A 14,037-nucleotide genomic window follows, 5' to 3' on the forward strand; every position below is an offset into this window, starting at 1 on the left:
TTTTCACTCATCGTAGGATAATCACAGGAGCTCGTCCGTTACAGTTCTTCGGTTCAGAGGTCACTGTGGTCGATCAAGTTAAATACGTCGGGGTTGTTCTTGATTCAAAACTGAATTGGTCTGCTCACATTGACTTCAGGACTAAAAGATTGCATGGCTTTCGGCCAATGCAGACGAGCTTTTAGAAAATCATGGGGACTCAAACCCAGATACATTCATTGGATCTACACAACTATTGTTGGACCAATTTTTGCATGCTGATGTCTTGTATGGTGGCAGAAAGGTGAAGTTGCGACAGTTCAATCAAAGCTAAATATTCTCCAAAGGAGGGTCCTAATGGCGATGACAGGAGCATTCACGACAACTCCTACTGCTGCTCTAGTGGAGCTACTGTGCATTAAACCACTACCCGTGTTCCTAAAACAAGAAGCATTATCTTGTGCATACCGTCTTAAGGTTACATGGCTTTGGAACAGTAACCCTATAGACTATGCTACTAGCCACACTCGCTTGTGGTCTCAAATGGTTACCTGGGTTGAGTATTTACTCACTCCTAGTGACCTAACTCTCACATGCAGTTTTCCTTTCAAAACATTCAATGTGAGCTATCCTCTTCGTGAGGAATGGTTGACTGGTTGTTTGGAACGACAACTTGATGAGTATAACATATAACATAGTTTGTTATACGGACGGTTCTCTGTTTAATGGTCGTGCTGGTGCTGGTGTCTACTGTCGTGAAATGAGACTAGAGCAGTCTCATTCACTTGGTAAATACTGTAGAATCTGTGGTAAACGAATTTATTTTTGTTACGAATGTCAGGCAGCTTTAAATGCACTCAGTTCGAATGATTCACGGTCGAATCTAGTGATCCCATGTCGAACTCAAATTGAAGACCTTAGCATCTTAAATGCTTTTTTTCTTCTTATGGGTACCCGGCCATTATGGTATTACTGGAAATGAATGGGCTGATGAGTTGGCTAGAGCTGGTGCAACGAATGATTTCGTTGGTCCTGAACCAGCTTTACCACTTTCAATTAGTTGGATAATGCACAAGATTCGTTCTTGGGCTGCATCCAAACATGCCAGCAAAAGGATATTCTCTCGTTTCTCAACCAATGTGATAAGGAGCTATAGTCAAAAGGGTTCATCGTTCTTCCTGGAGTGAATGAATCCTTTCTGTATTCACCTTAAATAGGGTTTAGAAGATTGTTTGGCATCTTTTAGGGGGTACCGAATTTACTTCTGCTCGTACATACTGCGAATCGTTCTGCATTCTTTCGGGAGTGCAAAATGGTGTCGCTTTTGTAAAATCTCTAAATCCTCTCGGGGGTTAGAGGTTTCATCAACTGTGCATCGTTGATCAGAAAGAACGCACATAGTAACAAACCTAAATAGGTTATACAGGAGACTGTTCAGGACCTCGTAGAGGTTCAGAATTTACTTCTGCTTCCACTAAATTGTTCAGCATCCCTTAGGGGTGCAGAATTACCTTTTGTTTTTTTTTTGTGTTTTTGTGTCGTCAATTTTTCCCATCCTCCTAGTCCAAACCGTACCATTTTCCTTCAATCCTTACCTCTTATATATCGGGAAAATGATGCTAAAAACAAATTGATGGCAAGGCACAAATCTTCAAATATCAAGGAAAACGTGCCATTTGAACCGATTTGTTCTGATTCCTGATTCCAATTCTATTTCAGCCCTCTTTAAGTAACCCCCCCAATTGCACTCATTGTAAAAATCACCGATTGCACATTTAATACTTCAGAAAGACCGACTAAACACTAATGAATAATTTGACGTGGCACTTGGCACAGCACACTCCATCATCGGATTCGCGTAACGGCAAAAACAGGATGTCACCTACATAGAACCGGAGGAAGAGCAACAGGCACTCCGGGGGTATTCTTTTTTATAAATTTTACTGTTCCTTTTTTCGGAACTTCTCCGGAACATCCAGACGGGACTAGTCGTCGAAAAACTCCAGGCGGGGATCTGCTTGGTGTCCGCTCTAATGTATGTCTTTTACGACCCATTTCGCTACAGCTTCCTGGCGCAGGATTAAGCCATCGCATTCTATTTACTGACTCGGATAGAACCATTCGTTACCATTAAGGCTTGTAGTGCGGCCCGCTACAATGCTTGTTGATGAACCATCAACAGGGTTCGGATTGTGCTTGAAGTATTCTCTCATCTTCCTTACGTTCACAGGGCTGTATTTCTCCACTTTCCTTCCGCTGTCAACTCGTCGCGCGGTCCTTTGGGTCTCCTTCAATGATTTTACCACACAAGGCTTGGTCAAATTACCGATTTCCAACTGTTTCACGATCATCCTGTGGGATTGGCCTGAATTTTCCAGAACAGCGCACAATTTTTTTTGTCGTGTATACGACTTACTTTACTATGGGGCGCCTTTTCAAAATTAGCCATTTGGATGAATGGGTAGAACTTAATCGTGAATATCTCGACTTGTATTAATGGCAGCAACATAATTCTTTCACTATTTTATCAAAAATATGACCAGTAATTTAGGATAATATTTTGAACAGTGTGAGATAACCACAAACAACTCAAAAATTAAGTTTTCTGAAAATTTTTAAACAACGCGGAAAACCCTTCACTTTGCTTGGGTTTTTCGCGCAAGGACGACGATTTTTAGGTAGTTAGGCTTCAACTGAACGTTATAAAAAGGTAACCGTGGTCGAAAATCGATCAATTCGTCATCTAACACTCGATGTGGATAGGCGAATAACCTACTACGACTAATTTCGATTTTGTTTTATCTTTTATTCGCAGTTTTCTACCTACCCAAGCTATGGGTAAAACGCGTCATAGATCCGAGAAGGATCCAAAGGATGCTAAGCGTCTGAAGCCAAGTGATGTACAGGTAAACGACCGTTTGCTGAGTAAAAACCAATATGCTGATCTGCCAGTTGATGTCGAAGAGGAACTGCAGAAGAAGGAAAAATGCCGCCTTTCCACCTGAAGGGCTTCCCACCAACTCTACGCTCGGATTTCAACACACTGATCAGCAAAGGACTACAGGCAACAATCCGTTTATGTACTGAAGGCTACAAAATAACTGTTCCAGCTTTGAACCACTACAAAGGAGTGGAATGTTATCTGAAGCAGACAAAAGCGGAATACTTCACACACGATATTGCCGCCAACAAACCTATGAAGGTTGTACTTCGAGGACTACCCGACATGATGGAAGCCGAACTAAAGCAGGCACTTTCGGAGGCTGGACTAAAGCCTATGATGGTGTTTAAAATGAAGCGACATAACACGGACAAAAAGTATCGAGATCAACTGTACTTGGTTCATCTGGAGAAGGGCTCCATCACCATGAGTCAACTGAAAACGATTAAATCGTTATTTCCCATAATCATCGAATGGCAAAAGTATAAACCGGTACATCGGGATGTCACACAGTGCACGAACTGTTTGAACTACGGCCATGGAGCGAGGAATTGCCACATGAAGAGTCGGTGCGGGAAATGTGCCGAACCACACAATACCAACGATTGCCTACTAGATGACATCGCTGTAAAATGTGTGAACTGTGATGGCGACCATCCATCTACTAGCAAATCGTGTCCCAAACGTGCTGAGTTTACAAAAATTCGACAACAGGCGTCCCGTAAACAATCAACGCGCAAGAATGTTCCACAGAAGGATGAAATTAATTTCCCACGGCTCCCACCGAAGAGGGATATTCCGAATTTGCCGCCACTTCTTCGCAGCAATCCAAAAAAAATCAGCCGCTAGATCACAAAAAGAATCTTCCTCAAAAATCCCTCCTGGATGGGGCAATAATCAACCACAAGCAAAGGATGACTCTGGTGATTTATTCTCTGCTGAACAACTGATCGTCATTTTTGAAACAATGACAACAAAACTACGAAACTGCAGAACGCGGTTAGATCAAATCAACGCCTTAGGCAAATTCATCATCGAATATGCAATATAATGAGTTGGTTATAGTAAATTGGAATGCTTGCTCACTCAGGAGCAAAACTGCTGAATTGTCCGACTTTCTTCAAGAGAAGAATGCCGATATTGCTATTTTAACTGAAACTCATCTTAAAGCTGAAATTTCTATTTTTATTTCCAATTACAGGATTCACAGGTTCGACAGGACAACTACCAGAGGAGGGGGAGTTGCCATTGCCGTTAAACGATCCATTCAGCGTACTGCCCCAAACAAACAAATCTTCGAGATGGTACGTGTGCATCATTGAAGCGAGATCTGGCTATGCTCACTCGACGACAGAACAAATTCATCATTGCTGGGGACCTCAACGCACGGCATGAGCTGTGGGGAAACAGAAGACAGAATCGAAACGGATTCGTACTTGCCGAAGATTACGAAGCTGGACAATACAACATCTTCGCTCCGGATCAACCAACGCGACTTTCCAGATCGGGAGTTCATTCCATTTTGTATATATTCATCAGTAACATCGCCATAGACAGCTCTCCGGTTGTCTTCAACGAGCTCTCTTCTGACCACTTTCCAGTAATATTGACGTTGGGATCTTCACCAGAAACAGTGCCTATTCAACCTCGGAGGAACTATTATCGCACCGATTGGGTCCAATTTCAACAAATCGCCGACCAACTTATTAATATCGATTTGCACTTGATTCCCCGATGGAAATCGATGCGGCCCTATCTCCGTTGCAGCATTCAATCACAATCGCTCGTGATAGGACGGTTCCAGTACAACATATGCCGAGTTCCTCTCTTCAAATCGACAGTGTCACCAAGAAACTCATCCGACTTCGAAATATCTACCGAAAGCAGTATCAACGAACTGGTATCCTAGATAGGAAGACTTCTTATAACAACTTAACTAGGATAATCCAGGAAAGGATATCTGAGCTTCGCAACAGGAACTTCCAGCAAAAGCTTCGAGAAATTCTCCCACATTCAAAGCCCTTCTGGTCCTTAACGAAGGTGCTTAAGAAAAAACCGAAGCCTATTCCTCCTCTGCTGCCATCCCAGGACGCAGCTGAAGGAATACCTTTAATCACACCAGTAGAGAAGGCAAATGCACTAGGCCAACAGTTTGTGTGTTCTCACAATTTAGGACTCAACATTGTTAGTCCACATGAAAGAGCCGTTGCTGATAGCGTAGCTGAGGTTGACCAATCAGACAGCTTGGTTCCTGAGGAAAGTAGAGTCACTGCGAATGAGCTGATAACTATTGTGAAAAAATCCAAAAATATGAAGGCCCCCGGTTTCGACAACACATTCAACATTGAGCTGAAACATTTGAGTATTCGCTCATTTGTCTTCTTAGCTAAAATTTTTAACAGGTGCTGGGAGCTTGGTTACTTCCCTTCAAAGTGGAAGTTAGCTAAAGTTATCCCAGTTTTGAAACCGGGGAAAGATCCTTCATTTTCCAAGAACTATCGACCCATCAGCTTACTCTCTGCCCTATCCAAGCTGTTTGAAAAGTCAATACAAAGGCGAATACTTGCTTTCGCAGATGAACAGGATATATTACAGTTTGGGTTCCGGAAAGGAAGATCCACCATCCACCAACTCACAAGGGTTAACAACGTCATCCAGCAAAACAAATCAGTGTCCAAAACGACTGCCATGGCAATATTGAATATTGAAAAGGCATTCGATACGGTGTGGCACGATGGCCTTGTGTTTAAACTGCTCCGGATAATTTTTCCATGTATCTTATTAAAATTATCAAAAATTATCTTGCGGATAGAGCTTTCCAGGTTTCTCTGAATAATGCACTTTCAGAAAGATTTACTATTCCTGCTGGTGTACCCCAAGGAAGTATCCTAGGTCCCATTCTATACAACATTTTTACATCAGACATCCCACCTCTACCGGGTGGTGGTGTTCTGTCACAATTTGCTGATGATACTGCCATTCTTTACAAAGGTCGTGTCATTAATGCTCTGAAGAATAAACTACAGACAGGTCTGGACGCTTTAACGGAATATTTTACAAGCTGGAAAATTGTGATCAATGCAGCAAAAACTCGGGTCATCTTGTTTCCACATTCAAGATCTCCAAAACTTGTTCCATCAGACGAATGCCGAATACGATTCGGTGATGAGGTCATTCAATGGTCCGATGAAGTTATCTTTCTAGGACTCACCTTTGACAGACATCTGATATTCAGGTCACATGTTGACAAAATCGTTCAAAAATGCAGCATACTCATTAGGTCTCTGTATCCGCTGATTTGTAGAACATCTAAACTGTGCCTGAAGAATCAGATGGCTGTCTATAAACAAATCATCTACTCCGCAATTGAATACGCAGTCCCTGTTTGGCGGGGCTGTGCACGAACACACAAACTTAGGCTTCAGCGCATTCAAAGTAAGATCTTAAAGATGATTCTAAATCTACCCCCTTGGACAAGGACTAGTGAAGTACATGAGATGGCCTCCCTGGATATACTAGAACAAAAATTGAACAATACTGCACGAAATTTGAAGAGAGGTGCTCAATCTCTGAAATACAAATAATTCAAAATTTGTACGTATTAGGTTAGGGATAGTTATAAGTAGGTAGATATTTTATTAATAATTAAAATAAATATTATGATTAAACATTGGTATGTAAAACAAGAGTAACTAAAACACCTAATATTAATAACGAATCGTATGAACAACAAAGATGAAAGGCCAAAGGGTCATAACACTTGTACTGTAAAAAGTTGATGTAATACACAAAAATAAGATTAATAAACAGATATTTATGCAAAAAAAAATGCGAAAATCGATCATTTCTTCTTGTCCGTTGGATGGAAGCAGACATCGGGGCGAGAAGACGCATTCAAACAGCGGCATCGGAGAGCGCACCTCCTGCGTGGTTGAAAACCTCAAACGCTCAGGTCGTAGTTCTCATTTACCTTCCGGTCGTCAAGGCGAGAAGATCAGTTTCGCATCATTTGGCACTGCGAGCGGATGTGTCGGTTTGCACGCAAAGCTAGTTTCAATTCAAGCAAGAACGATTGCATCAGCTGCTGATGGTTTGCATTGGAGAGAAAGAAAACAAGAAACGAAAAGTGGACAACATTATATAAAATCAGCCCTTCTAATGGCTCTAAATGTTATCTAAAGAACTATTAAGATTTCTTCTTTGCAAATCGACGGTAGAAATCATCAATAATTTGATTTGCTTCGTGCACTTTTCGCTGTGCGAAAATCGTTCGAGATAAATGTTCCGAACTGTGCTAAATATCGTACACGGAAAGGAATCCGTTACTGCTGTTATGATTAGAAAATCATGAAACCAATCATTTTAACTTGTCATGAAATCATGAGCAATAACTCTTCTCCCACAAAAATTAATGATGGTTGGAAAATGCGTTACTTGAAGAATGCATTTCTTTCAAAGCTCGTAACTCTAATTTTCTACCCGAATATCACTTTGAACCCTCTGCCTCAAGAGATGTGACAGATTAATAGATTAATGGTAAAGCATAGATTAATGAAAAGCAAGACCTGTTGAAAATGTTTACTTGATCCTGAAGCATGTTATTTAATAATAGTTTATTATTTTCCCCAAATCATGACTCGTTTTGCTCATTTCTAAAAGACAGAAATGAATCCTGTACTGCATCTTGATAGTTTCTTTCACTGAAATATGCAAATCCGAAATGAGATAATCGACGTCAAAAATCGTTGAAAATTTTAGTAGTGAAAAGGGGGAAAGTTTCGCAATTAACACAATCGATCAACTATAAATTCGAATTCAAAAGTGTAAAGAAATCGTATCAGTTTTATTCGTATTCACGACATCCAGTTATGTCTCTGACATTACACACCCGTACTTTTTGGTAAAGATCTTCTTGCTCGGAAACGATATCGATAACCACATGGCAGATTGTAACAAAATTTTGCGCATGTAAACATAACACTCTAAACTGAATTGTAGAAGTAATACACGAGTGCATAAGTGCAGTCCACACAAAAAATAATTACCAATCTTTAGACGAAATTTCGCACAAATCGAGAATGGTATTTTTCGTAAATCAACTTTAAGGCTATAGCAGGGTAAGCATTTGAAATCTGCCCCCAAAGAGAATTCATATTATTATACCACATTCGAAAGGTCATAAACTGGAAACAATTTTCTCAAAGTTTCAACCCTTTAACTGCCATAGTGACGGAGCTAGGGTGGTTCAATCGATTTTTTTTTGATTTTTGAAAAAACTGATCCTCCGAAAAATTTGAAAAAAATTAGGTATTTTTAAGGCATTATGAGGAAGGTTTACTATTTTTTCAAAATTTTTGAAGATGTATTTCTTGTATTAAAAAATACTTGAAAATTTTGAAACATATTTTTTCGCTCTTCCAATTTTTGCACCACCCTGGATTTTTTAGTGATAATTTTTTTTTTCATGTTGAAGTAGTATGTAGTATGGAAATGGGATGAAAAATGATTATTTTCGTTTATTCTATAGACTGATCATCGTCACTTCTTTTATTGATAACTGTTCTGATTTAGGCATTTCTAGCAATATTTTCGCCGGTCTCACCTCTTTGAATAAAAATCGAGTATGAGATAAGTAGTAAATAATGGCGGCCATGTGTGAACAGCAACCAACAGTTATATTGCCAAAAGCGCATTCATAGCAACGGCGCTGGATTCCCAAATATCCAGTCGAATTTTTAGTGTACTCGTAGCACTTGTAAGCTTTGAAAAATGAGATACAACTTATTACGGACCCGAATAGTTTTTTATGCTCTGTGTGTTTTAATTAGGTTATCCCGTGATAAAGCTTTAAATCTAAAATTGCTTGGCAGAACATCCTTTCCAAAAGCTTCTATTCCAGAGCTACTATACTCCGATCCTTGTTGCTCTCGTTTCAATCCAAGGATTGATGATATTACCTTATTAGAACTTCCCGTTCGCAATTTGAACAAAAATACGACTAAATTTTTCTCATTGACACTAGCATATGATATTTGGCCATGTTAAACCAGTAAAAACCTGGAGTCGTTCCTCTGAAAATGAATAATCACTTACTGAGTTGATTGGTACATGAGACGTCATTTTATATTCTCAGATATTTTCTGGAAAGTACGGACCTTTCTACACAATATACCCAAAAATTAAAGAAATCGATTCAGTGAATCAAGTTTTTTAATGGACATGGTCGATAAATGCATGACTTGAAATTATGCAAAAGGTTATAACTCAAAAACGAAAAATAACGCATCGTTTTTTATATCTGTTGTTGTTTCAAATTTTAGAATGAATATAAAATTATATAGCGCTCTCAGGCTACTAACCATGAAAACCATCATAAAGATAATCGATTGACGTTTTCAAGCACAAAACTTCTACTTTATCTTAATCATACATTTTTCCAGAAAACTATAGACATCCCTCTTTATGATAACGTTTGACACTGTAAAGAAATCATTATTCTTTCATTACATCCATCAGCAACACGTAAAAAACTGACACCGGCTCTAGTTCTTGACTGCCGTAACCAAATTTCATATGTGTGATACTCGCGACGTTCATATAAAAGGTGATTTTTTTGAGGTTAGGATTTTCATGCATTAGTATTTGCTCAGATTTTTTGAGGTTATGATTTTCATGCATTATTATTTGCTCAGTATGCTCTGACATTTCATCATGAATAGACTTACTAACGAGCAACGCTTGCAAATCAGTGAATGGGCCCTAGAAAAGTTGGCAGAAAATCCGCTTTTTTATCGACAAATTTTGTTCAGCGATGAGGCTCATTTCTGGTTGAATGGCTACGTAAATAAGCAAAATTGCCGCATTTGGAGTGAAGAGCAACCAGAAGCCGTTCAAGAACTGCCCATGCATCCCGAAAAATGCACTGTTTGGTGTGGTTTGTACGCTGGTGGAATCATTGGACCGTATTTTTTCAAAGATGCTGTTGGACGCAACGTTACAGTGAATGGCGATCGCTATCGTTCGATGCTAACAAACTTTTTGTTGCCAAAAATGGAAGAACTGAACTTGGTAGACATGTGGTTTCAACAAGATGGCGCTACATGCCACACAGCTCGCGATTCTATGGCCATTTTGAGGGAAAACTTCGGAGAACAATTCATCTCAAGAAATGGACCGGTAAGTTGGCCACCAAGATCATGCGATTTGACGCCTTTAGACTATTTTTTGTGGGGCTACGTCAAGTCTAAAGTCTACAGAAATAAGCCAGTAACTATTCCAGCTTTGGAAGACAACATTTCCGAAGAAATTCGGGCTATTCCGGCCGAAATGCTCGAAAAAGTTGCCCAAAATTGGACTTTCCGAATGGACCACCTAAGACGCAGCCGCGGTCAACATTTAAATGAAATTATCTTCAAAAAGTAAATGTCATGTACCAATCTAACGTTTAAAATAAAGAACCGATGAGATTTTGCAAATTTTATGCGTTTTATTGTTTAAAAAAGTTCTCAAGCTCTTAAAAAATCACCCTGTATTACTAGCATTCATATATGAATTATCAGTAAGTTCTTGCTTTGCAGCTTTCTAGGTTGTACAAGGAGTATGATTGTGTATGTATTATGCAAATGTTGGAACTGATTTCCTCCTTTTCGTTACTATGATTTCTAAGCCCTGCGCTTGAGTTGTATAAACTACTAGAACAAAGCACCATGCGTTCCCTTCTAACAGAACTTGATGGGGGCGCATGGTGGAATATTATTTAATTTTTAGAAAGTATCAAATATCGTGGTCGTCCACATTTTTCAAAAATAAGAAAGCATACCACATACCATGTCCAAAAAATATTTTTATCGCTGTAAAATCCGGAGTGGTGCAATTAATTGGAAGAGAGAAAAATATGTTTCAAGTATTTTTAATGGAAGAAATACATCTTCAAAAATGTTGAAGAAAAATATAAAATGTTGAAAAAAAATTATAAATGAGCATGTCGTCTCGTGTAAGCTCGGTGAAAATTTGAGTATTTCGCGAGAAAAAAAATTATCCTAACTTTGATGACTCGATGTAGCAACACAGAGATGTTTTCACTGGTAGTGCAGTGAAAAGAGAGTCAATTGGACTATTAACGAAAATTAACCGGTAATATAGCCTAATTGCTGTACCATCAATCGAAACCAGAGGAAAGGAAAAGAAAAAGAACTCCGAACACGATTTGGCGCGAGATACGTCACCTCATAAGTCGACATTACGAGGTAAAATCTAAAATGAAATAAATCTTCTTTTTGTGTACTATTTCAACATAATAACATTTTGTTTATAAGAAAGAACAAACATGGCAGATATAATTTTCTTTGTAAATTTTGTAATTTATCAGACGAATAGACGGATCCTTCTGTATAGTTTGGCATCATTCATCATTGACTATATTTTCCAGAGTGAGTTAATTTTTAAGCACACCGAAAATTTATTTGTTCAATCGTCACCACTACAATCAGAGTTCAAAATTCAATTTCTAAATTTGCGTTTCGATCGATTCAATTGATTCAACAGGAAATTGGCTTGCTAGAAGAGTATAAACGCCCTGGAAATCGTGATAATGAGAGTCCTTCGTTGCAAGTAAGTCGTCTTTCGATTTGAATTCATTGCTTTAAACTTTTCTTCAAAGTATTTGTGTGGATAATTTTTTTATTAATGTTACTTTAATAATTACATCAGTAGAATGGTTAGTGACACACCGGTCATTTTGAATTGTCTACATGTCTAAGCATAGTGAAAGTGTGTGAATTTCCTCGAGTCAATTGTCAGTACATGATTATGTGTGAATTATTCTGAACACCTCGCTTGTTTCAATACACAATTCAAAGCCGTGGTTTTGAGTTAAATCTGAAAAAAATGTACCCATGATATTGTGTTTGTAATGCATTGCGATGGTCGATTTCAACTAACATTTAGTTTATATTAGCAAAGATCGGTAATTTCGATTTCAGCAAGGCTTTGCGGATCACTTAAAAATTTTGAAATGAAATTCTATACACAAATATTATCGATATCTTAAGTAATGTTGTGATTCAATAAATCATTTAGTATCTTCGATACAATAACATCATTGTTATTTCAATCAAATTCACATTCGTCGCCAGCGCTCTCGTGGGAACGTACGATTCAAGTGCCAATAAATATTCGAAATCATTTCCATAAAGCACCGCACCGTTTTTTTTCACTCTCTCTCTCTCTCTCTCTTTCTCTTTAAATAAGCTTCCACCCACTGCTGCTTGCAAAGTATTGCAATGTTTATATTCATCGAACAAGGCCACTACACACATTACACAACTTCAGCATTCTCCATACAAAACCGCCGAAATACATATCCCCTTTTCTCAGGGACTTCCTTTACATTCCAATCGTGCGGTGCCTTCCTTTGTACTTTTCTGACAACGGCAGCGGTATATAAACAACGTCCAACTTCAAGGAGCAATTAAAGTCTCGCGGGGAGACGAGCTGTCAAACATTTTACAGCACAGTCCAATGTGTGGAATTCCGCCGAGGAAATGTAAAGACACCCAGAATCGTTGCGCGCAGGCGTCTCCGGAAATATCCTCAATTCGATACGCGAGAGATTTGAAACTACTACACATTCACGGAAAACCGATAAGAGCTTTTTCTCGTATAATGTGCACATGAATGAATGGTGGAGTGGATGGAACAGTTCCATAATGAAAGCTTTCATCATTGAAGCGTTTCGTCGAACGATTGATGAATTCATATTCGCTCAGCACACAGTTTTAAACTTTATAAATCATTGGACCTTTCGCCTGTGCTCATGACAGAATGTTTTCATTTACATTTCGTTTTCATTTATTTTTGCACCTTATTTAGTTTTTTTTTGTCGATTTTTGATATTCGTCCATGAGTCTTGAATGTGAATGCATTTCTGATTATTTAATAACCACTTGCGTCTGCATTTCCAACATCGTTGATGGTGAAGATATTGAGATGAGTTCGTTTGATGTTCTATTGGTAGTTTGAAAAAATTTAATCAAATAAATCAACACCAAAATTGAATTCAAGGAATGAGATTTTTTCAGTTTATGGGTTTCTTTGGTTTTGTAATTTCACCTATGCTAGAATGAGACAGTCAACATTTTAATTGTGATGATGTGTCGTGAATCTTCGTTCGCTGTTATTGTAGACCAAAATTGTGCACTAGGGAAAACCGGGGCTAGTCCAGACACGGTGTTAAATCGGACAGTTTGAATATCTTCTAAACCAGCAATTATTTCGATCGATGGATTGACTTTGTAAGCTCGCTTTCATGTGACAGACAGACGTCAGTTTGCCGGGTGACGCTGATTCAATTCAGTTTGGCGTCAATCGCGATCATGTCAAGGTGTTTTTCACTAATTTTTTTCTGAAATTGTCTAATTTTGGTAGTATATTTGGTTTGTTCTTTCGTATGTTTATTTCGTGCTGAGTCCAGTGGTTAATAAGTGTTATCGATTATGGGGAAAATAAAATGATTATTGTGCCTCGAAAATGAATTGTATGTGCGAGCCTAAACCGGACAAAAAAAGTGGGGTCCAGCCGGACACATAATTTTCGGCTTGAAATTCTCTACGAATTCTTTGAACATACCCAGGTATTTATTTTTCTATTTTAATTCTACTTCTTAGCTTTTATTAAAACTAGATTTACTATAAATTTAATCAATTCGTTCATTTTAAATCACATGGAATGAAAAGTCCCGGGCCTCTAACAAAAAAACGTGAATAGAACAACTCTCTGGATGGCCCAATATAAACATTTCATGACAATCTTTACACTAGTGTTTGAATAACAGCTGATCGTGTCAGACGAGTTCTAGTTCTCATCAAGCCATTGAAAAAGAGGCACCAGCGCATTCATGCGTTCATGCAAGGGGGAAATTGAATGATTTGCGGAACGGATTGATCCACCATCCCCCTTTATTCTCCAGACCTGGCTCCCAGTGACTATTATCTTTTTTTTAAACCTGAAAATGTGTCTTCAGGGAAAGTTTCGTCAAATGCTGAGTTCAGTGCAGAAACGGAAGCCTATTTTGACAAATCTAATAACGTATGCCTTTTTCTTGAAACTGCTGCTTCCAG

At 38.6% G+C, this 14,037-nt stretch overlaps 1 protein-coding gene across 5 annotated transcripts in view; it reads left to right on the forward strand.

The window, feature by feature from the left end:
* LOC131429417 (sodium/potassium/calcium exchanger Nckx30C) overlaps positions 1 to 14,037 on the forward strand; it is a 215,301-nt gene that overhangs the window by 133,242 nt on the left and 68,022 nt on the right. For 3 of the 5 annotated variants that reach the window (XM_058593512.1, XM_058593513.1, XM_058593514.1), the window contains exon 3: positions 11,465 to 11,530. The exons of the other annotated variants lie outside the window; for them this stretch is intronic. In XM_058593512.1, the coding sequence (XP_058449495.1) occupies positions 11,465 to 11,530 (66 nt within the window). The remainder of the gene's footprint in view (positions 1 to 11,464; positions 11,531 to 14,037) is intronic. 5 annotated transcript variants of the gene reach the window in all.

Source organism: Malaya genurostris, chromosome 2, assembly GCF_030247185.1.
Source record: "Malaya genurostris strain Urasoe2022 chromosome 2, Malgen_1.1, whole genome shotgun sequence".
In the NCBI taxonomy this organism is placed as follows: Eukaryota; Metazoa; Arthropoda; class Insecta; order Diptera; family Culicidae; genus Malaya; species Malaya genurostris.